This window comes from Psittacula echo (genome assembly GCF_963264785.1).
Source record: "Psittacula echo genome assembly, chromosome: 16".
In the NCBI taxonomy this organism is placed as follows: domain Eukaryota; kingdom Metazoa; phylum Chordata; class Aves; order Psittaciformes; family Psittacidae; genus Psittacula; species Psittacula echo.
Window position 1 is genome coordinate 2539835 of NC_137752.1, and position 24103 is coordinate 2563937.

The 24103-nt window shown below is 44.9% G+C and overlaps 4 protein-coding genes across 16 annotated transcripts in view; 1 reads left to right on the forward strand and 3 right to left on the reverse strand.

Annotated features, from left to right (window-relative positions):
* The window catches only part of RC3H2 (ring finger and CCCH-type domains 2), a 30136-nt gene extending 28550 nt beyond the window's left edge, over positions 1–1586 (reverse strand). For 7 of the 8 annotated variants that reach the window (XM_080630367.1, XM_080630365.1, XM_080630364.1 and 4 more), the window contains exon 1: positions 1450–1586. The gene's annotated coding sequence lies outside the window, so the exon portion shown is untranslated. Of the gene's footprint in view, positions 1–681; positions 1421–1449 lie in introns of those variants that run through there. The other variant, XM_080630361.1, reaches the window with a different exon arrangement.
* A 798-nt stretch (positions 1587–2384) lies between these two features.
* Positions 2385–6811, reverse strand: ZBTB6 (zinc finger and BTB domain containing 6). The gene has a single exon (XM_080630724.1). It carries the CDS (start codon positions 6624–6626, stop codon positions 5352–5354), a length of 1275 nt encoding a protein of 424 aa, XP_080486850.1. The 5' UTR covers positions 6627–6811; the 3' UTR covers positions 2385–5351.
* A 178-nt stretch (positions 6812–6989) lies between these two features.
* ZBTB26 (zinc finger and BTB domain containing 26) lies at positions 6990–14288 on the reverse strand. Of its 2 annotated transcripts, XM_080630421.1 has the most exons (3): positions 14200–14288; positions 13872–13952; positions 6990–12455 (listed from the first exon to the last, which is right to left on the reverse strand). In XM_080630421.1, the coding sequence occupies exon 3, from the start codon at positions 12443–12445 to the stop codon at positions 11129–11131; it is 1317 nt and encodes a 438-aa protein (XP_080486547.1). In that variant the 5' UTR covers positions 12446–12455; positions 13872–13952; positions 14200–14288; the 3' UTR covers positions 6990–11128. The 2 variants fall into 2 exon arrangements, with proteins under 2 accessions (XP_080486547.1, XP_080486546.1); XM_080630420.1 differs by having other exon boundaries at positions 13872–14258.
* A 37-nt stretch (positions 14289–14325) lies between these two features.
* RABGAP1 (RAB GTPase activating protein 1) overlaps positions 14326–24103 on the forward strand; it is a 69192-nt gene continuing 59414 nt past the window's right edge. The window contains exons 1-3 of one of the 5 annotated variants that reach the window (XM_080630682.1): positions 14326–14390; positions 18574–18690; positions 21134–21335. In XM_080630682.1, coding sequence (XP_080486808.1) covers positions 21186–21335 — 150 coding nt within the window. In that variant the 5' untranslated portion in view covers positions 14326–14390; positions 18574–18690; positions 21134–21185. Of the gene's footprint in view, positions 15096–18573; positions 18691–21133; positions 21336–24103 lie in introns of all 5 variants that reach the window. The other 4 variants (XM_080630683.1, XM_080630684.1, XM_080630680.1 and 1 more) reach the window with 4 other exon arrangements.

The window sequence follows — 24103 nt, forward strand, 5'->3', positions numbered from 1 at the left end:
GCTGTTACCCTCTGGATGCTGTAAACAATCTATCTCCTGTAAACCAACAAAGCTTTAACTGAAAGAGATCGATACTCAAGATGAGGGCTTAATTTCAAGTTATCTCAAGCACTGCCATTAGAACTGTGGGAATTTAATATTTTGGAGAGAAATGGCCATGACCTCAAACAAGACAGGACCAGAAGTTAATCAGAAACCTGTTCTTGTGGAAAGCTTTGCTTACATTGCAGAACCAAGCAGCTCATTAGAAAGGCACGCAGGTCTTGGGAAGTGATTGATTACAAAAATGAAGCATTCCGTGTTTCATGGAATAATATTTATACAAGCAACAGAAGCTCCAATTTCCAAAATTTCCACAGATGTTTAACACAGAGCAAAGGTCAAATAACAGTATTTTGGTTAAGAAGAGCTACAGTTGTATGTGTTGGTTCTCATTTAAGACGAGAAGATCTTTCCTGCCCCAATTACACATTTTCACGCTTGTCATCTGAAGGGCTGCTTTTCATTTTTGCTTCAACGTTCTGATACAGCTGCAATGGGCATGAAAGAACAATCACAGGAGGAGCTACAGGAACTATAACTTAACCCAGACAAACCCTAGGTTTGCACTTAAAGCAAAACAGACTTAAATCAGAAATTTCCCTGGTTGGCAGCTTAAACTTTGTCATTATTTACACTCACTTGGGTGTCACCCCAGTCCGAGCCCTGTAACCAAGAGCTCATCACTCTCCAGCCGCACTACTGCCCTCGCTTATGCTTTCTGCGCTTAACTTAAAGCTCTCAGCGCACCAGCAGAGCCAAGACACGCTCTTCCTGCTCAGTTGTTTTGGGTTTCTAAGACACTTCAAACGTGATATGACAGGCGCAGTCCTAAGGCCCGTTTTCCACCGTGACTCTCCTCCACCATTACCCCGAAGCAGAGCTCCACCTGAGCAGGGCCGCTGGGGACGCCGGTGCAGCTCTCCGGAGGACACCACAGCACAGGCCGCCTGCTGCTGCCGGCGCCGTAATCGAGAACCTCCCGGCCTCAAGTCCTCCGGTGCGGGCGCAGAGCGGCCCAGCCGCTCCCCTGGCCCCCATCCACCAGGCCGCTGTCAGCAGCCGCCGGCCGCGCACCTGCGCCCGCCGTCATTCCGGAGCCACCACCACCAAATGGCTGCCCCGCGCCCCCGGCTGGCCCAGCGGCCTAGCGGCGGCGGAGGGGGGAAAAGCAGCCGGCAGCCCCCTCCCCCGCGCCGCAGCGGGGCGGCGGCGCTGACAGGCCGCGCTCAGCGAGCGAGGCCCGGCCCCGCTCCCCCCCCGGATACCGCAGCGCCGGGACCCTGCAGGGCACCGGGAGGCGGGGGAAAAAGGAGGAAGGGACGGAGGGAGCGAGGGGGGGGTGCGGGCGGGGCCCCGCCGGGTCACCGCGTCCCCCGCGCCGGCCGCCCCCGCCCAGCCCGCTCCTACCTGCGAGGCGCGGGCGGCGGGGCCGGGAGCAGGCGGCGGCCCCAGCCTCTCACACGCCATGGGGCGGGCAGCGCGGTGCGGAGCGGCGAGGGCAGCGGCGGGGGCCTCGGCGGCGCCGCCTCATCGCGCTGACAGCCGGGAGCGCCGCCACGCCCCCTCTCGCGAGACCCAGCGAGCGCAGCGCCTGCGCCGCGCCACGCCCGCCACCGCCCCGCGCGTGACCGCCGCGGCGCATTGTGGGAGCCGGGCTTGGGGGAACTAACCATCGAGACGGAGGCACAGACGCGACGGTGGACGTTCGCCCCCGCCATGGGAAAACGGAAACCATAGAGATAGCGTGGCAGAGCGGCAGGAAGCGCAGCCGTCATCGCCCCCTTGTGGCGCGCCTCATCCGAGTGTCGCCTCAGCGCTGAAGAGCTCGGTTTTCACTGACGGTGTCGGTCATTTATCTTATATTCTAATTAATAATTTCATTATTATTAGCGCTAAGAGAGATGAGGGACTTGGGGGACGTCTCTGGCGCAAGTCGGCTGCCCTGATGCCCCCCAGGGGGTTAGGCCACCTCAGGACCAGCATGAGGGAAAGCTCGGGGTTGGTGCTTCACCACAGGAACAGGCACCTCGCTCCTCTGCTCACTCACAAAGATCAAACCAGGGTCGTTAACCTGAGCCGAGGCGGTGCAGAGTTGTGACTGCTGAGGAGCAAGCGTTCTATAAGAAGAAATAGGTCAGCCTGACTCTTCTGAAGGACAGAAAACCATGTTACTAAATGACTGTGACTTGAACAACGTATTTTGTTTACAACTCGCCACAGCAAACAAAATTCTAAACACCAAGGTACGCAGGTAATTATTTAGCTGCGATTAGAAGACAGCATATGTATTTCTGAGACGGCATCTTGTTTGTATTTCATTTATTGTACCATGACAGGATGAGTGGTTACATGTATGGACAAGGAGAGGAAACACCTTTAACGGGAACGTGCACAAACTCACGTTTTGTTCACAAAGCTCACCAAGACACTTGAGCCACTGAACAGAACATGCTGTTGGCCCGTCGCACATCACAACCCTCCCGTGTTTACATGCAATACAGCAGCAGACCAAAACAATGCATGTTCCTGCTCCCATGTAAGATGCACTTCAAAAGATCAGCCTGTTTCCTCCTTGGACACACAGGGAAATACCTATGTATGCACCCATCAAAACCAGTCAAACAAAAAACAAGGCATGATCTTCTGAATGATAATCATACACATGCCAAAAATAAGTATTAACAGAACAAATTTCAGCACAGTTGAACCAAATCTGTCCCATGAATGTACAATACATTTATTTACTGAACTACAGTAAAATATATATATGAAGGGGGAGTGTCACGAGGATGGAGCCAGGCTCTTCTCAGTGGCAAACTATGATAGGACAAGGGGTAATGGGTACAAACTGGAACACAAGAGGTTCCACTTAAACTTGAGAAGAAACTTCTTCTCAGTGAGGGTGACGGAACACTGGAACAGGCTGCCCAGGGAGGTTGTGGAGTCTCCTTCTCTGGAGACATTCAAAACCCGCCTGGACACATTCCTGTGTAACCTCATCTAGGTGTTCCTGCTCTGGCAGGGGGATTGGACTAGATGATCTTTTGAGGTCCCTTCCAATCTCTAGCATACTGTGATACTGTAATAGAAGTCCAATGTAAAAAGGATGGGGGAAGGGAAGTTAACTTTTTCCTTGTTTTATGACCTCTTCCAAGGATGAAGGAGTTTAAGTAACTAAATCTGCAGACACAAATGAAAAGCTACATACAAACTTGTACCTATAGCCAAGTTAACATCTGTAAATACAGTAACGGCAAGTGCAGGTCTTAGGATGCTTTTGAAAATTAAGACTTAATTTCTATGCAATTAGGAACCAAAAATTAATGGTATTCTGTGAAAAGCAAGGAAATACTAACCACAGGGTCAAAAGGCTGTAAGCAGTGACAGACTCATAAATGCAAACAGAAGACAGTGCTAAAATGCATTTTTGATTGCAAAATGTTAGGCGGTCGCACTGTAAATGACTCCCAAACCTTTTAATTGTCATGATAATTCCTATAGTTGAAAATCACTGAAGTAAATTATCAATTTTTAATATGAAATAATAGCAGAGATTGTGAAAGGTTGGGCCTTCTGCTTAAAGTACTGGATGCAACAGGTGATTTTATCTATGTAGTCAGACATTTTTGTGGATTTTTGGAGCAAAACACAGGACTTGCCTGTTCAGACAACCTGGTTTTTGAGGAAGACACATGCTGCTTACCACAGCAAGGCCTGCTATGAACTGGGGCCTGCAAATACTGCTGCAACCCAACTAATATGTACTTTAAGTGTTAATAATACCAGATGAAGAGCTTAAAAAAACCCTCATGAAACACATTTTTAAGACTCTTCAGCTGGAATTTCCAAGAGATAAAGACAGTAGTAGTGAGGGCACAGCTGAGTGTGCCTGTCACACGTAACAGGTACACACTGAACCCCTCACGTAACTGATAAACCCCAAAACAATTGGTGCACTCGCAGACACAGGGGAAGAAAGTAACCAAAACCTGTTAACTGACATTAAAAACTATTGTCTTGGATTTTACAAACAGCTGGGTTATGACTTCTGTATTCAGAGCAAGAACTTCACAAGCACCCTTCTGAAACTGGAAGGAACACTTGAAGGAACAGGTACTCTCGTGATACAGGCAGGATTACAAACTACCGCTTCTTAGTTGGAGAGCATCTAACGTAAGTACCATTATCTCATATTAACTGAATTGTTTCTTTACTCATATCACATTAAGTGGAAGAAACATATACCAGTCAAAGACAGGTACAGGATGAAGAATTCTGCATTATCTGGCTTTGGATGCTGGTGATAAAACTGCAATAACCTTTAACAAAGTACGAACACATCTACCCAAACACACACTGTTACCATTTTACTGTATCACAGAGTTAAGGGTATGAGAAGACCTCTATGTCTAAGCCATTCCTAATGAGATATACAGGATTGTTTTTCAAAAGTAATGTAGAAATTGCTATTACGTATCAGCACACTGCTTCACTTTACATATGAGTGTATGTATCTTGTAAAAAAATGAAGGCAAATGTTACAACTCAACAAACAGGAATAACTTAATAAGAATTAGTCAAATACAGATGCAAAATGAGTATGACAGGAAAAAAAAGTCGGAAGTTGTTTAGAAAAATTCAGAACTCATTCATAAAACTGAAAGCAAATCCTTCTTCAGTTGAAAATGAACTGCAAGGCAACACTGTTTCTCTTTTACCCATTCAATATTTTCAAGAGGCGATTTGAAAGCTTGATTATCTTGTTTGCTGTGTGTTCTTTCTTAATTATCACAGACTTGAGTATGAAAACGTGCCTTCTTTCTGTTGAAGGATCTCGCAAAGTCTGGGCAAGGAAGGAGATGATTTCACTGTAAATGATAACATGAGCTGGGTGGGAACAACTAACTCCGAATAAATACAAACATCCCCTTTCCTTAGCCATTATGGGTCACAAACATCACTCAGGCTTCAGATTACTGCAATATTGGTAATAGCTTGAAAATTGTCAGCACTTGCCCTTGAAACAGGGGAGTGCAAAGAATAACTGGGGGAGGAAATCAGAATGCAACTAGAATAATAGAAGAGAAGCATGAAATAATTTCCCCTAGTTTGCAGTTTGCTTTTGGCTAGTAAACACCTTTTTCACACTTACAGCAATAGGAACCTCAAAGCAGCAGGCAAATTTGCTGCTTGCAAGGCATGTTTTTGACCACCACTTGTGTTTGTGCTTCTCTCCAGGGATCTGTATCTAGAATTTCACCTAGAATTTCACTAGGCAGGAGCTTTTTGTGGTCAATCCCACCCATCTATTAATCATAGTCTATTTTAACTGTAATAGTGTCCAGGTTTGGTTTTTCACTGTTACTCCTTCCATGAACAGAAGTTAAATGCTTTTTAAGAGCAGACTTGTGTTTGAAGTCCATGTCGCAGCAGTGACACTTGTAGGGCCTGTCCCCACTGTGTATGTTCAGGTGATCCTGGAGTGTACTTTTGGCTGTGAAGGTCTTCAAGCACACCATGCACTGGAAGGGGCGGATGCCCATGTGCCCCCTGATGTGTCTGTTCAGGTTCTTTTTCTGTGTAAATGTTTTGCCACACTGCAAACACAAGAAGAGTTTGTGCATTTTTAGATGTCTGAGATAGTTCTCAAGGTGCAGAAATCCCCTAGGACACTTTGGACACTGGTGCCGCCATGAATTGCTGGAATCATCCACGCTCTGGAAGCCATCTGTCCCACCATAAGTTCCTTCTGGATTGTCACTGACTAAAGCCTGAAAGTGATTTCCTGGCATTTCTGTATTTCTGCTTTCAACTGTAGAATTTATCAAGCAGTGCTGGGTTTCTGGAAAATACAAATTTGTTTTAGAGGAAGTGCAAGGCTGAGGAAAATTATCATTATCTACATTTGCAACGCTCACAGAATCCATTCTGAAGATACAGATTTCTTCATCCTTGTATCCAATCTCAACTGTTGATATTTCCGAGGGTTTGGGGTCCTTCCTTTCCGAGACCATGCTCTGCACTATGGGCTGCAAGGTGTCCCCATTCTCCTGCTTCACAGGGTACTCAACATTCACTGGGCTGTCTTCAGAGATCTCAATTATTTCACAGTCTTTATCTAAACCCTCATCCCCGTTTCTCAGTTCAGCATCTGAGGAATGACACCTTTCCGCAGCCTGGTTCTCCATGGAAGCATCAACCTCCAAGTATTTCGACAAAGCTTCAGTACACTTCTCCACAATGTGAACCATCTGGAGGTAGCTGGCAGCAGTGAGGTATTTCAGCAGCTCCTTCTTTTTGACTTCCAAAGCGCCGGTGTAACAAGAAAGCAGGAGCTTTCTGCCCACCTCGGCGCTCTGCAGGATGGTGATCCGCACCTGCCTGGACTGATTGAGCAGGAACTGATCCCGCATGAAGGTGGAGCAGGCGGCGAAGATCACCTTGTGCCCCTGGAACTCCGTGTCGTTGATGTAAATGGAGACGTCGCAGAAGAGGTTCTGCTGCCGCAGGAGGTTCATCTTCTGCAGGACGGCATCCCCTTGCTGCTCGAACTGGAAGTGCAGCACCTCCGAGTCCGCTGCCATGGCGCTGCTCCTGAGAGGGAACCACCGGAGAATCTCGCCGAGCCCAGGCCACCCCCGCCAGCAGGACCCAGCCGCGGCCCCGCTCCCCTCCGCGGCGGCTGACGGGCTCCGCGGAGCCGCCCACCCTCCTTCCCTCTCGCTCACCGGCCGCGGCCCGGCCGCTTTCCGAGCCGGTGCGTGTTCCGCCGCCGGTGCCGCAGCACGCCGGAAGCGCTTCTTCCACCCGCCCCTTCCGGCAGCGGCTCCAGCGCGCTCCGGTCCGCCCGCCCCTTCTTCCTGTTCCGCCCCTGCCCGGTACCGTTACCGCGTAGAGCAATAAGAGGCGGCGGGAGACAGAGTTAGCAGCACGTTTATTATGAGAGTTGGCACTGCTACAGCGGCTGCCGCCGGGGGACACCGCGCCGACACCGGGGCGCGCCTCGCCAAACGTCCGGTAGAGGTAGCAACGTACGGGCCCGGGGCGCCGCGGGCCGCCGCCCCTGTAAGGCATCTCGGACAGCAGCGGACCAGGGGCTCCGTCCCGCCCCGGGGCAGGCGCCATCAGCGAGAACAGGCCGAGGGAAAGGCGCAGCGCCGGGCAGAGCAGCAGGCTTTGCCTCGGCCCCCGAGCAGGGAGGAAGCTACCGACAGCCACCGACCGCCTGCTTTGGTAACAACAAGTAGAATGAGACTTTTGCCCAGTCACTGCAGAGGTAGCTAATGCTCAGTCCTTCAATTATACAATCTCCAAGGAAAAACGTCCATTCTACCTTCTCAACCCTTACCACATCAGGAGGGCAACCCGCGTTCCCCCCTTTGTCTTTAAAAATCAAGATTAGACGTGACTTTACAGTTCTCTCAACAGTTTTAGTTTGTATCACATCTCGATTCTCCCTCCTTGCCTTTACTCCTCCCAATGACTCCAGAACCAAAATCAGCCCCACACAATGAAGTTATTCCATCAAAAGTCCAGCGGGCAGCTAAGTTTTGCCAAAAAGCTAGGTTAGAAAAAGACCGACACTTCAATTTTATCAGTTACTAATTTGCAAAACGTGTCTTCTAAAAGAAAAATAAATACTCATCCCTGATCTATACAGGAGGCTGTGCAGCTGCACCAGAAGCTGCAGGAACACATGCTACACAAGCTACCACCACTTGGAGAAGTGGTGAGCCTAAACCACTGGTAAACCTAACAGTTCTAAGGTTTTCTTCTTCTATATAAAATAAATAAATTAAATGCCAACATAAAAAGAAACCCAAAACCTAATATATTCAAGGAGTTATTAAAATATTTTTGCAATAGACTTCAGTTATTTTTAGAATATGCAGGAAGTTGTACAGCACATTAACTTGTGAGACTATCCACTTACCAGCAAATAGTATTCTACACATTAACACACAGATTATGATAACTGCCATAGTCCTCATCTGAATATGCAGTATCAGTAGCAACAACCAATGGATCTAGTCTTTCACTAACTGGAACATTGCAATGAAGACAACATTTTACATACATGGACCATTAAGTTCATCTTATTCTATAGAAAACAAGCTGCCTCTGTGTATTTAATTTAAAATAATTCTCACTCCATTTTCATCTGCAAGTCAGAGAAGCATTAGCCAGATTTTTCTGCTCTAATACCTCTCCTATACTCTTCACTTGTCTGTTCCTTATAGGGGCAAGTTTTACATGAACTCTGCCACCAGCATGCTCTGCACCATGTCATCAGTGTATTGCCCTCTTAGATCTCCAGTGTTTCTGGAGTCACGCAACCATCTCCTGCATAAACCTTTTTGAGGTTTATAAGCCTGCACCCTTTGGCCAGGCCAAAAGCACAGACATTAGTAAGAAGTCACTGTTCATCCAACAGATGTGTCCATTTTCACCGGAGAAGCAGTCTTCTGCATTTCTGCTTTTTCCTATTTACTTCTGCCATGGTCTCACCAAAGGACCCCAAAGCAGCCTTTTCAGTGAATGCAGTCCCAGCCTTCTCAGATGTTGACACTGCCACAGCACAGGGTGGACTGAAAACTTATGTATCTTGACCAAATCATTTTTTTGTTACTTAGGGAAACCCCCTTGTCTCTTCATATCAGCTTCAACAAGCTGTATTCTCCCTACAGTAGGATTACAGCTTCGTAATTCCACAAAAAACCCCAACAAACTTCCCAGACAAAGCTTTCAATACCATCCATTTTGCTGTCACTTTTTCTAGCATTTGTACAGTTTTACTCCTTTCTCTAGCAGAAGACCATTTTCTTTACCACATCCATATTCATATCTGGTTAGATTGTTTACTCATCCCTTACAGCATGTTGACCTGGCTCTGCAAGCTCTTATTCTCCATGTCTATCTTCATTCTGATGTTTGTGCTATAGCATATTTCCATATAGTGAGTAATGTATTATCAAAATGTTTGAACAACACAGAAGATTCTGCCTGAACACAAAATGCAAGTGTCACCTGCAGCCATCACCTTCAGTTTTAGCTCAAAACAATTCTGAAAGCAGGTGGCTTTAAGAGGAAAACCAGTTTCTCTTCCTATGCAAACCTTCTGCCCCAGGAACCTAAACCTTTTAAAAGTTCCAAATAGATTTTAGGACTAAACATATTTGCTACAACTTGAAAGATGTAATGCCCTGACTCCATTTCCATTGCTTACTTCACAGCTGTCCATGGAACAGTTCATGTAACAGTCAAGTACAGTAGTTTAAGAACACAACTGCAAAACCTGATTCACAGAATCACCTCGCTTTTCTACTTGAACCTATGTGGGTTTCTGAAAACGTTCTGCAACATTAACGTCCATCAGTGTAATGCCTGTGTAAGGGAATCCTGGCTTTTACACACATGGATCTGAAGATCAAGTCCAGCTTTTGATAATTACATACAAACCATTTTTTGCTCTAACACACCTTTGGTCATACCTGTTTAGCATTTTTAACCATACAATAGCAGCCTTTCACCCCCAACCTGTCATTCAAACACACAAACAGTACTACTTTTAGGTAGGAAGCATAATCTCAGCCTCATGCAAACCTTGTAGAAAAGAGCTGCATTGGAAAAAAATACTCCAAATACAAACAGCAAGTCTCTACAGAGGATCAGCCAGTTCATTATTAGTTTATGCTACACTTCAGTGTAATAGAGTGCTGTTCTACTGGGAATGGTGTCCCTCGTAAATTACTTTCAGCCTGATTGGGATGCGGATAATTCCATGGCACTTTTGAGAAGTAATATGGTATAATCCCAGAATCCCAATTAACATGCCATTCCCGCTACATTTGATGTTTAAGGCGGTATACAAGAGGTATTGCTGAGTACAGCTATAGCTGCTATATTAAGCTATGGAAATTGTGTTACCTATACCTCATTTTATGCTCTGTAAAACATTAGTGGCCATGAACTATGCAGGGCACTTAGAAAAAAATAACTTTGTTGTTAACATTCCTATGGCAGGTATTTTTGTTCCTTTTTTCCAAGTTAACTGACATATGGCCCTTATTAGCTATCAAGGAGAGATATACAAGAACTAAAAAAGCAAGGCATGGAGTTCTTATATATTTGCAGCTTTGAAAACAGTTTCTTTTCACAGTGTTAAAAAGCAGTATTTCTCCACTCCAGCTTTGCTCTAAAATTAACAGCTGTTGTGGTTTATGTGATGCAAAAATTTATGGAAGATGAGTGATCATTTTTAGTTTGAAGTGTTTAGCTTGTCTCAGTCAGTACACACACTGGTAAGTATCCTTTAAAAATCCCAGGTATGAGAGTGTAAGACATAGGTCACACTCGCACTCCAAACACCAGCCCCTCACATTCCAGAGCTGCCATTTCTTCTCATTTTGAACAGTTCTATCCAATGACCAGCTAACCCTGCCAAATCATTTAGGGTTTTATCTTTTCATAATGCATGTTGAGGTTAAAAACCCTGAGAGCTTTTACAATAGCATTGACTGGCAGCAGAATTTCCTTGAAATAGTTCAGACAGGGCAAAAGAGTGACACAAAAATACTTCATTTCAACTGTAGGGGTCTGGAGGTAAGACCAGAGAGAGGTAATTTTAAATTTAACTATATGGAGTGCTTTCAGTTATCCAGTGATCAAAAATAATAATAATTGGGTTATCTCAGAGACTTGTCCTCTTTGCTCTCTCCTCCATCTGCCCGGACACAAAGTCCTCTAACTGTACAGCAGATGGTTTACTGGCAGCCCACAGCAACAGTCTTTCAAAATGTGTTAGTCTTGAGTCTCCTAATCAGTGAGAAATTAAACAATTAACCCCGTAATCCACAGTAGAGACACAGACAGAAACCTGAAGGAAGATTGCTATTCACAGAAAATATCAAGTAAGACTAAGAATGGTGGCTGGAGACCTGCCAGGTTTTGCAATCCAACCTGCCATCATCCTTCCATCCATCCATCCATTCATTGCGTTTCAGGGCATACCACTAGCTTAGGTAAGAGCCCAAACCAGCTGTTTGCTCCTCAGTCATGATCTCTGCAAAGGACTGGTTTTAACTGCTCAGTTGACACAGGTACTATCATTTCTTAAACCAAGCACAGCCTGAGGCAGCTTCCCTGCATCCAGTACCTGGCTTGCATCAGCTTGCTGACAGACCTTACTGTCTGTAGCAGCGCTACATGTGAATGTATCGAAGTCCACTGTTATGTCTTGAACGTTTCTTTCATTGGCATTGTCAAAGCTATTTTTACCGTGTAGCTGTTTAAGGTGTTTCCTCAGAACGGGTTTATGCGCAAACACCATGTCACAGTAGTTACACTTGTGGGGCTTGTCCCCACTGTGCAAGTTGAGATGGTCCTGTAAGGAACATTTCTGAGAGAACGTTTTCCCACAGATCTTACATTGGAAGGGTTTGATGCCTGCGTGCACTCTCATGTGCCGGTGGAGATTGCCCTTCTGAGTGAATGTCTTGCCGCAGAGCAGACACATAAATAGTTTATGCATCTTTAAATGATTAGCGTAGTTTTCCAGATGCCGAAATACTCTTGTGCACTTTGGACACTGATGGTGCCACTGGAGACCTTTGTCTATACCTCGGTTGTTGGGCCCAAACATATCTTTAGAGGCCAGAATGATGTTATCACTGCCAGCATAGGAAAGGGCATAGTTGTGGAGGTGGTTTTGCTCTATTTCACTTGCCCTGTTTTCAACAGTGGAGTTGATAAGAAAGTGTTGAGGCTCCGAGGAATGCAGCGCAGTTTGTTCAGAAGAAATAAACTGGTTCTGATCCTTCTTATTTCTGACTTCTGTTACCTCCCCAATGGACTCCACCTTGATGATCTGAATATCGCTATCCTCCATATCCATACTGTCTTCTGAAGGTTGGATACAAGGTGAATCTTGCTGCAGGGAGTCATCATCTCCTTGATGTTCCTTCAGCTCAGAGGAGTCGCTTTGCTGTTCGCACTCTTTACTCTCCAACGGCTGCTTCGGTTTTATAAACTTCCAGAGGGCCTGCGTACATCGTTCAACAATGTGGCTCATCTGCAGGAAGCTTGCAGCCGTCAAGTAGTTTACCAGCTCCATTTCGGGAAACTCCAGAGTGCCACTGTAACAGGATAGGAGCAGCTGCCGCCCCACTTCCGAACTCTGCAGTATAGAGATTTTTACTTCTCTGGAGTCATTCAGTAAGAACTGATCTCGTAAAAAGGGAGAGCCAGCAGCAAATACAATTTTATGCCCATGAACTTCAACATCATCTATATGAACCACGACATCACAAAATTTGTTTTCTTCCCTCAGTTTGTTCATTTTCTGTAGCATTGAATCCCCGTAGTTGTCAAACTTGAAGTGAAGAATATCTGATCTTTCTGACATTTTGGCACACCTGAGGAAAAGCAGCAAGAAAAAAAACCACCAAGTGAGAACTTCTTTACTTTTCTAAAATGCAACTTAGAAAGGTCTAAAGCAATAATATAAAGTGTGTGTTTCATCAGATATTACATCCTAAATAAACACTAAAGCATGTGACAAGTTAAAAGAAGAAAAAGACAATCAAGTTTACACGTCGCCTTACAATAGCTTTCACCTTTTTTTCATTTAATGCCACTCGGCTATAAAGTAGAGGTGCTATGGCAGGAATTCTCCTGAAGCTGTATCCTAAAGAGTTAGGATGTTTACCACGCTATTTGTTTGGAATTTAAAGGGAAGCCATGGCAGTAGTTTTAGCAGCCTTAGCTCTTGTTAAGCTTTACTTCCACATTAAAACTCCTCAGATTTTGTCTTAACTAGATAACAAAATTCCTTTAGGTTTTGGTTTCTGATTTCCTTTAATGCCTAAAGAGCTTTTATTGATTCAAATAGATTCAAGGCGAGATAGAACTTTGCACTTGCCAGACATACAAACACCCCTCTTAACATGAATTGTGCTTCTAGAATCCCTGTTCTGTATACTAAGACAATGTAGGAAGTCTTGTTTCTTGTCTTCTTTGGCAGATCATTCCTCTAGGAAGTTTGCTCTGTTTGACAGTACTTGCAATGAAGAACGGTAGCATTCCCATCAAAAAAGTATTAATCTTTTGACTTTTAACAGTTCTTTTAAGAGTTTTTATGAGGCTACACTGATTCTCAATGAAACACTGCTCACGCAATCCTGCCAGAGAGCTGGGATTGCAGGAAGTGGAGAAATCACAGACACTAAATGATGCAAGATTTGGTGAGATAAAAGTAACAAAGCAAAGCAAAACTGACACCTCAAACCTCTTACAAACACCACACAAAGCCTGAGCAGAAGCTTTGAAGTTTATAGATGAAAGGAGATGCTGCTGTATTGGGGCCTGAGATGTCAGCTCCATGTATACAACAGGAAAACATATGAATTCACATGACACAGGTTCACAGAGGAATACTTTTAGGACTATCTGTTGACAAGGAGGATTGTTGCAGATTGCTGATCAGACATCAGTCAGAGATGTGACCTCCTCACTACTCAAGCCTATCAAGCGTATCTTCCAGTGTACAGCATGATAAAATTGCAACGGGATTCCAGGATCCTTCAGAACCAAGGGACCCCAGAGAGTTCGAAGCAGGGGCAGCACGGTCCTGCAGTACAATCAGTTCTGCTGAGCCTACATGAAGTAGAGCCACCAGCCTCCCGACTGAAGTTCAGTTCCCACTCCTACTGATCTCCAGGAGGAAAAAGCGATCAAATGACCCTAAGCCCTCCTCGAAACCGTGCTCAAAACCGCGCCCAAAGGCGAAGCAGCCCCGGCCCCTTGGGAAGGAGAGAGAAAGAAGCAGGTACCTGCAGCGCCGGGCCGCGTCCCCCCGCTGGCACCCGCGGCCGCTCCCACCGCAGCGCACGCCGCGGCCTCCGGCTACGGACCTAGAGAGGGGAGGAGAGCCGCCGTGAGCCGCCGTCCGGGCCTGCGGCCGCGCTGCCCCAGCGCTGGGTCGGGCCCAGCCGCCAGCCGCGCCCCCCGGGCGGCCCCTCGTCCCGCCGCGCCCTCGGCCGGGCCGGGCAGCTCTGCGAACCCGGCCCGCGGCGGCGGCGGGAGCAGCGGGAGCCACGGCCCGCTCCGGGGCCCGCTCGGGGGCAGCCGCCCGCGTCCCGCCAGCCCGCCGGGACCTACAAGCGCCGCCACCGCAGCCCAGGACGGCGACTCGGAACCGCATTGTTCGGCCGCCGGAAGCGCTCGGGCGCCCTCCGCCCCGCACCCGGAAGCGCCCGGCGGGGCACCGCCCCCTCCGCCCGGTCACGTGGTGGGCGGCAGTGGCGGCGGCGGCCCAGGCCCGGCACCGGGAGGCGGCGGCGGCAGCCGGGGTAGGTGGGGCTTGTGCTGCTGGCGGGGTCTCATCCGCCCGGTCCCTCCGCCCTCGGGCCGCCCCTCCCCGCTGCTGCCCTGCGGTCCCTGCGAGGTGCGTGCGGGCGCTGTCCCTCCGCCGTTCCGGGGCTTCACCGCCGCTCCCTGCCCCTGGCCGGCGAGCGGCGTGCGGGAGGTGGGGGCTCTCCTGCACCTCGTTACCGGCGTGCCCTTCCCTTGCCTCCCCGGGTCGTGTCTCCGTTTCGCTCCCTGTCCTCTCCGCCCGCCGGGGCCGCGGCATCGGCGCGGGTGGCAGTGGGAGCGCGGCCGTGATTCCGCCCCGGCCCGCACAGGGCCGGGCTCTGCCGGCTCCCCGGGCCGGGTCCCGGGCAGATGGGGAGCTCCGGGCCCAGCCCATCTCTTCCAGCTCCCTTGGCTCCGTATGGGTGGACAAGGGTGACTCACCTTGATCCCAAGCCCCTCCCCACCGTGAAGCCACCAGTGCTACCGGGACCCCTCTGGGCGCGTACCTGAACCGCCGGAATTCACTCGCGCAGTGGGACCGTCCGGTCCCGGGCTGCGCTGGGCTCCTTCGAGACCGCCGCTGGTTTTACTGGCTGGGCACCTGCTTCCCTACCTGTGGCCCGGCTACGTTGGTTGATGCCTGTTGCTTCCAGGTGGATCCTAAAATGTGGCATTTCATTGCTTCCAGCGGTCTTTATTTGGTGTGTGTCCCCAAACTCGGTGTTCCTCTCTGGTTTTTTTTTTTTTCCTTCCTGTTGTCAAGGAGACGTTTGCTTCGCTTGAAACGGCCTTAGAAGATAATTTTTAAGGGCTGATTGTGTCAGGGGTGAAAATTCAGTATAAACAAACAGGCTGTGTTAAGTTGGCTGAAAATCACCCATCAGGAAAAAATAAGTCAAAGTCGAGCTGGTAGAAATAGACCTTTTGCCTGTGTAGTTTTGTCTGTTCAAGGCATGTCGTGGGACAGGAGGAGAAGGAGAAAAAATACTTAGGTTTGGAGAGAGAGAAAAGACCATATTTATTTATTAAATACAAGTTGGAGATGAAGTTGTACTTACCTGTACTGTTATACAGCTATAGCGTGCTGCATATCCCCCGTTTTGTTCTACTTGCAGGTTGTGTTAAAGCCAAACTTGATGAGATTTCTTGAGGTTTTGGACAGGTTTATTAGAAAAAGTGTAACTGTGTAGACTGCCTCATTGCTGATTAAATTACAGAAACACTGTATTCTTTTTAAAGGCATGTACTTACCATTAAAAGGTCAAGGGCCTGAACAAACTTATTTTTGTGTACAGAGTAAACAAATTAACAAATGGAGCTTGGCAGTGGATTTCCTTCTGTTCTCCTAATCCCAGTGCAGGCAGCTTTTAGTAGCATGCACCCAATGCAACTCTCCTTTTGTAGTTCTTTCACAGTGTAGTTTGAAAGCGCTCTGGTGAGCAAAACACTGTTTCTCTTTGAATCCTAATGAGGGAGGAACTCCAGAAGTATATAGAGCATCGTGGTAGGAGTTTGTTCAGCCTCTGGCTGCGCTCACTGCCTTTATCCCAGCCTCCAGCCTGTGTTGTACCCTGTGTGTCCCAGTTCCCCTGCGCAGACAGCTCAGAGATGTGCCTGATGGAGCAGCAGGCGCTGAGCGTGGATAGACCATCCGTTCATAGCTAATTCATTCCAGTGACATTCCAGTGACGGACTGGCTCAGGCAGTGTCAGCATTTCTTTTATAAGGCATGGTTTCCCAGGACCTGCTGTGTGTTTCTGGGGTTGGGGAATTTGCTTATTCCAAGAGCCTAAAAACCGGAGTTTTGTCCTTTGAGCAGAGAGTTGAAATGGAGATTAAAAGCAAAGTTACGTTGGCAATAACCATGAATTGTTAAGGGTGGTTAACAAAGATTGCATTAGCTTAACTCTGGTGTTTTGCCTGATGCCTGATTTTGCATGCAAGTGTCTAGTGATTCACTCAGCTTCCTGAGGTCGGCACTTCACTCCTCCTGAGAAGAGAAAGGGATTGAAATTTGAGGCAGCATTATCTGTAAATAATGCTATCTCTTTGTCTGGATGGTTTTTGAGGTTAGTGGGAACATGCGTGGCTGCCAGTGTGTTTTAAAATGAACAGGAAAGTTAGTATTGTAGTTCCTATTTTTAATTCATTACTCTCTTTAGTCATCCGAATCTTTATTTTCGTGTGCAGTATTCCACTGGCTTTCTCACTTCCTTTTGAATACTTCCCGTTAGCAGAATACTTCCCGTTGCATTTAAGACCTTGTGTTGCACAGGGAAGGTGGGTAAAGATCAAACATGGTTGCTCAGACTGATCATGTGATATGTGAGAATAAAAGGGTTATTAGTGATTGATCTTTCTTGTATGGTTTGTCCATATCCCCCCAAAGCTGCAGTAAAGTACAGGTGATGTGTATGTGTTCAGAAAGTGTGAAACCACAGCTCCTTTCCCATGTGTCTCAGTGTGACATCACTTTTGCTCTGACATTTCTCATGCTGCTCAGATGGAAGCACCTGGCACCACCACTTGGAATGATGGTGTAGCATTTTTCAGGATTTTTTTCAGGACTCTGGCTGTATCTGTAAAACAATCAGCTTGCACTATGTGAATTGTCAAGGTAAAAAAATCCAGATGTCAAAGACTAAAGACCTAAGAGTCCTAAAGCATGCAGGCTTATTTGTCATACCACAGCTTTGCAAAGTGCATTGTAAAGCTTCTGAACTTGGCTACAAATTCCATTCTTCACCCACACTAAGATGCTAATGATGAGAAGTAGGAAAGTAGAACTTTATGTGTGTAAATTGGACTGTACTGGATATTATTGTTAAGCTCTGCATAAAGCCAGGGGAGTAGAAACAGAACATACATTCTTTTCAGTGAATCAGTTTGCATTGAATCAGTCACCTCAGTGCTGTGTAACACTTCCTTGTTTTCCATAACAATATATTTAGTGTATTTGTGTTTTAGGGGCTAGAGGATATGAGTTATGTTGTGTGCCAAGCTTTTTGACTTTGCTGTTCAAGGTAGCTTCTATTACTGCTATTCCTCAGTAATTTAGTTAATATTGATGTATTGTTCTGCTGTATCTGGTGCATTCTTCATCAGGTATAGTGTATACTGCAGCTGGAGAACTGCTGAGAAAGATATGATTGGGGGGGGGAAATCTCTTCTCTCTAGTTTGCATACCTGTTTTCATTCTCTTTTCTGCCCTGAAAACCCAAAACTGAAGTATATTCTGTGTTGTATTCCTCTCTCGATTCAGACAAAGGGTGCTGCATTTGCTGTTGACTTAAAGGTAGCTGCTGTTTTAAACAGTCCAAGAAGTTCACAGCTGAAACACTGCTATTTCAGCTCACCCTCTGGCTTTTTTTGTGTGTGGCTGTGGATATTCTAAACACTGGAAAATGGGTGCCCTTTGGAGATGGAGTGAGAGCCGCCATAGATACAAGTGCCTTGCTTCACTTCTTCGTGTCTCAAGGTGGCATTCAAGCCTCAGTCTCTTACAATAATATAAAATGGATGTTTTTCTGTTTTTCTTTTTCCTACTGTTTGCTTTAAGCTCTTTTAAATTCATTCCGGCAGCACTTGCAAGGAAAATTTCTATCACAGGTTGCAGGTCAGATGCCAAATACTTGGGAGAGGATAGGAAAGTAAGATAAATATTCTGTAAATCTAAGGAACTAATCTTGAACTTTGATAGGTTTTGTTTTCCAGTTGCGTGAGATTTTAACATGGTGAATAGTGTCTTTGCTGTTCCTTTGCATATTATCTTGGACAGAGAGAGTAAGGTGGGTTGATGCTTGCTTTAAAGATTAAACAAAAACATCTTTTACAAAGCTAGTTTGTTTCTTGGCTTCGCATTGTAACATCGTGAATCAACAGCAGTGAAGGTGAATTGCATGGAGACTTAGAATTTTAATCTCATTTTTCAGCTTTTTCTAATGGTCTTTTGTATGGGGAGAGGCCAGGTCACTCATTTAATGACACAGGTGAGCAAAGAAATAAGTGGTTAAAACTTTGCCACTTAGTATGCGCTTTCCCTAGACGCTCTGTCTCCCTTCAAGGTGTAAAGACACCTGCAGGCAAAGAGCTACGTTTGTGTCAGGAACTAAACTACGTTGAATTCAAAAGCTATATTTTATTTATGTTGAAACAAACCAAAGTCTCTTTCCTTGTAAGGGATGTTTGTGGCTTCTGAGAACCATTAAAACCTGAGATCTGCACTTGGATGGGGTCTTCTCTCCTACCTCTCTGAACCGTGAGAACAGAAAGCTTCAACTCTTAAACAAGTTGGAGGTATTACTAAAGAGCACTGTCACTGCTGCTGTTCTTGCTTTTTGATTCCAGGGAGGTCATAAGCCTGTGTGCTTAATTGCTCTGCTGGTCTTTGATGTGTGTCCTTCCAGGCTGGCCCATATTTTAACAAGCTCATAAGCCTTCTCTGGTTGATTCTTCCGTTGTGAGTTTTCTGATCCAAATAAAGTGATCCTGTAGAAAGCTGCATGGAACAAAGCGACAGCAAAGAACACAGGAAATAAAATGCATGCAAAGCAAAGTATAGGGATGGGAATTTTGGTTAACTTCAGGCAGTGCTTCGGCATTTTTGGTATTTTAAGGCTGCTTTTGCATCTCAACTATTTGAGCATTAATCCCATGAACCTCAGTGGCTGATTCCAGTGGTTGGGTAATTGAGCCTTGCTTGCTGATATATCACTAATAAACAAAAGCTTCTTACAGTAGTCTACTACATTGTCCCTTTCCTGTGCTGTCTTGTCTTGTGTAACATCAGTGAGATTTTTGCTCAATGTAAGGTTGGCAAAGTTGGGACCTTCTGCTGTTGCAATTCTGTATTGTGAAACTACTGCAGGGGTTAGGCTGTGCTCTGGAATCAAGTGTGGCATCTGTTTAAACTACGCTATTGAAAAAGAGTATGCAAACCATGTCATACTGCTTCTTTATTTGAACTTAATGTTGGTGAAAGGTGTCAGATTGATAGACTTTGGCAATAGGTGAAATTAGCATTTTGAGACAGATGCGCTATGCCAAAATAAGTAGCTAAATTGATCCTTGCCTAGATGATCTTTACAGCTGCTTGTGATCAAAGCCCACTCTCCTACCCAGCCTTCGTGTGGCAGATGAGTTTGTACTGTTTGAATGAAAACAGTAAAGCCGAAGGGCTGTTAAGTGTTTGAAGCTTATTTTTCATCTGTGTTTCAGTAGATTTGATGTAGTTATTTTCAGGTGATCTGTGTATTATATAGATGGTGCACTAGGGAACTTATGTAGAAATGTTTTAGTATGAGTTCTATAAACAAAAGCATCTTTAAAAACGGCAACTCTGCCCTACCTCTAAGATACACACAAGTGATACCTGATAGGCACATACAGTGAGTAAAACCTTTCAAAATATCTAAGTTTCTCAGCCAGTAAATTCTCATTGAAAGTCAGTGGATCATAAAATGTTTTTTGCAAAGGATACCTGAATAGCTCACATACTTTTGAAAATGATACCAAATAATCACAGCTATGTTGACATCCACAAACAAACCACATCCTCCTTCCTCTTGCACACTGCTTCAATCGTTCAGTGAAACATGCTTCAGGACCACGGAGCGACTTGATTGGTAAAGTAATCAGGTTAAAAATAACCCAGAGGGAAAATGAATTGTTGTCCTCCTGGCAGATTTCATGTCATGTTGGTGGCTGTGCAGAGAAGGGTATTGATGGAAATAAAAGCAGGCTTTGCTATTTTGAGTGCATTGTTCTTGGTTCAGTGAGGAATGCGATGAGCCATGCTTGTGGCTATGCCAGGTTCCTCTGTTGTTTGGCTGCTCTGTTGGAAGCCAGGTTGGGGACATGCCTCCACCAATGGAAGACAGAACTTGAGGCTGAAAAAGCACTTTGGGTTTGATCATGCCTGAAAGCATGTAAAGATCGGAGCCATTGTGATAAGGGTATGTTTGGGTTTCTGGGAAATTTAATCACCTATTTTTATCACGCAGTCTGTTTTGAGCCATGGGTTCTGAGAATTTGTGCTGTAGAGTTCAAGGTGTGCAGCTGAACTTCACCTTTTGTTCCTTCCTTCAAATGCCTCTCAGTGCCAGCTCCAGCTTTTTAAAACCCTCTGTTGGCTCTGTTTCTCTGTACTGATCCAGCTAACGCTGTTCTTCCTGCTTCTTGGAAGTCTTTTATTGTTCCTTATAGTACAGAAGATTCAGCATAGGTGTCTCCTTGTTTTAGAGCATCCTTACCACAAAATATTAAGAATCTAACTCTTGTTTTGGGGGAAAAGAGGGTGACTGCAGCATACAGCAAGCTCTGATAGCTACGAAAGTAAGTTTAGCATTAGCATAGGTGAAGGCAGACGTTATCTGAAGAGAGTAAATAGACTTCATAGTTCTGTCTTTAATACGAGTCCTTTGTCAGCTGGCATAGTGTGTGTTCCAAGGGCCTGTTTTGTGCTATGTGTAGAAAATGGTGCCTGGCATAACCATGAAATACTGCAAAGAGATTTATTAACTTCCCTTTTGTGAGCTGTGGAAACCAGTGCTCTGACAGTAGCGTGCTTCTTAGCAAAATCAAAGCAGGACAATGCGTGTACGCTGACAGAAGAGTTGTAACTCGGTGGTGCTGTCAGATGTGTTCCTTTTATAACTAGTCAGCAGGCTTCTGAAAAGAAACGTTTGAGCATTTTAGCATGAAGTTTTATATAAGTATTTTTATGATTTTTGTTTTTCAGGAGTTTATAACATATTTATTCTCATTCATGAATCGAACTTCCTTTTTAAGTCATGGATGACAAGGCTTCTGTTGGAAAAATCAGTGTCTCCTCAGACTCGGTATCCACTCTTAACAGTGAAGATTTTGTCTTGGTTTCCAGGCAAGGGGATGAAACACCATCTACAAATAATGGTAGTGATGATGAAAAAACAGGACTGAAGGTAAGAATCAATAACCTGAGTTTGTTCCCTGTTCTTCTAAATCAAACTAACCATAGAGAGCTTAAAGAGGGACTTCTTTATTGTGGAAAACTTGACAAAAGGAAGAACTTATTTAGGAATCAATTTTGCCAATGATTTCTGCATTACTATGGCTGAAGTCAGAGGTGGTAATTAGGTTCTGAGTAAGAGCTCTCTCCATCACTACCTGTGGGGTTTTTCCCACTTTGCAGAATCCTTCATGAAGTGCTTAGGATGAAAGAGACTGAGTGTCAAGAACTTGGAACTGTGATTTCCTCACAGCTTTCAGATAGAAAGTAATATTAACATACGCTCGATTTGACCATAGCTGTTAATTAAATCATATATTAAAGTTTTCCCCAATGTGAAATGTTCTCTTTAAGAAATGTGGAAGCATAGTTATAACTAACAACTTGGCAGAAGCTGAGAATACAAGCCTGTGTGGTAGGCTCGTGTGAATTGGAAGGGCATTGATATCTCACTTCTGAAAGTGCTGTTCTGAAAAGAGACCCTTGTCACTCTTTTTTTATTTCCTCGTCTTTTATTTTTTTTTTGCTACTAAAAGAAAATCTTTCATCCCAATTTGTATTCCAGCAATCTTTAAGCTAAGTGACACAAGTAGGGTGCTCACTCCAAATTCCATCATTTTAATGTGTTGAAAACCAGATCTTTGCTGGAGTAAGTCAAGTTAAGATGTTGTTTGTGGGAGACAGAAAGAGATACTCCACCATAACATCACCATGTGACTGATGTCTATGGTCACATCTATGTCTTGAAAATGTCTTTAAAGATGATGAGAAATCACATGTTCTGCCTGTTGGACTGAGTGTTCCTCTTTTCCTTAGCAGCAGTTATAACAGAGACTTTACTGAATGTTTCTTGATGCTTTTGCTCATCTTGCTTTTACCTCTCAGGTGCTTTGTTTTTCTTGCATTCCTTTGAGTCCTGGACGAGATGTACCATTATAGCGGCTGTTCTCTTTTACACAGGACTTGAAGCTAGTTCTGTTAAGGGTCTCAAGATCTTATTTTTGCTTCATCTGGCAAGAATGTTCACTGGTGTTTTATTGCTGTTGCAGAAGATTGCCACTTCATATCATAGGATCATCTAAAAATAAATTGAGATTCTCTTGAACAATGAGCTTGGTGATCTGTGAAACCCACTGAAAGTCTGTAATCTCACACTTGTCTTTCTACATACTGCAAATACCAGCAGCTACAAGCACTTAACAGTCCAGAATAGTCTCCATAGTGGTGCGTTCCTTGAGAATGCTTATATGGCAGTGTACCTAATAAGCTCCCAAAGTTGTGATGCATCATTTGAGACCTCAAGAGACGGACATGAACATGGTCAACTAGATTTGCCCTTCCATCCTGTTACTCCCAAAGAAAATGTGGAAATGTGAAATGCTGTAGTCTGCAGCACTTCTTGCTCTGCATGGGAGCTGTTTGTATTGCTGGTCTAATGATGGCCTTGTGACTGTCCTGCAGTGTTTGTATGACACACTGTATCTTTAATACAATCTAAGAAATTGAAGAGACTTGTGTATAAAGTCATCTTCATAAAGCTTGCAAGTATTTCAGAGTATCCATAATCAGTTTCAAACTCACTCCTGAAGTTTTCTTCACGTGTTTACTTCCAAAGTGGTTTATAAATGCTGGCTATGGGTATGTTGTTCCTCTTGATGAGGGAGGAAGAACATCAGCGCTGCTGCCACCTGATCGTCAGCAACCATAAAATAAAGTTATGCTGTTCCCTGATTTGACACTGAATGTCACAGAGCTTTGCAGGTCTTAAAGATAAGCTTCTTTATGAATTTAGTGCCGAGCCTGACTACAATCCTTGAACAAAGTGAGTCACCTTGAGCCTTTCAGTATTTGGTTTTGACACTATGTGCTCTTTGGTTATTGGCTGCAATCTCAGTGATTCATGGAAACATTACACCTTAGATAAGCAGTCACTGTGCACTCTGAATTCTCCCATGCAGGGATCTTCCTGTTAACCTCCTTCCTTCTGTTTAGGGAGGTGAAAAAACTGTGAACAGAGAAAATGGGAAAATTTTTTAGGTGTTCTTAAGGACAGAAATTCTTTTGGTTGTGTTTTACAAGAAAAGAGACATACTACTGTAGAATGTGGCTTTGTTCTTGGTATCTCTTTTTTCAGCTTGCAAATAGTCATCAGTAGCCAGTTTTAGTATATTATTAGACTGCTTATTGTATGCATGGATAAGTGGAGTTGTGAAGGTTGTCAGAAGTATGTAAAAAATAACTGCCACTGTGATGTCTAAGTGTTTGAGTAGTGTAGGTAAAATTAACAGTACAACATGAGAACTGAGGTTGCGTATTTCACAGGTACAAATAGGATGAGTTTTTCAGGAAGAAGCAATTGCTTTGGTATTTAGAACCAAGTTAATTCATTTGCATGTGTCAAACCCCATTTGCTTTGATGTGCCTACTAAGAAAAGCAGAAAATAAGTTCAGGTGTCTTTTTGTGGTGTTCTCTTTCTTCAGAAAAGCAGTTTTGAGGCTCTTCTATTTGCTAAGTGCAGTCTGAGGATGGTGCTAGAAGTTTAGGCTTGTGTTTGCTGAAGGTGAAAGGCTGTGAAATTTGTACATCAAACCTGAGGCTCTCATTTCTGCTTTATTTATCTGCTGTAGTTTTAAGTTAATAGTGCTGTAGACTGAATTAATGCACTTTTTGTTTGTTCTTTCTCCAGTCCAGGTAGAGAAATATTTATTCTGAAAACAATC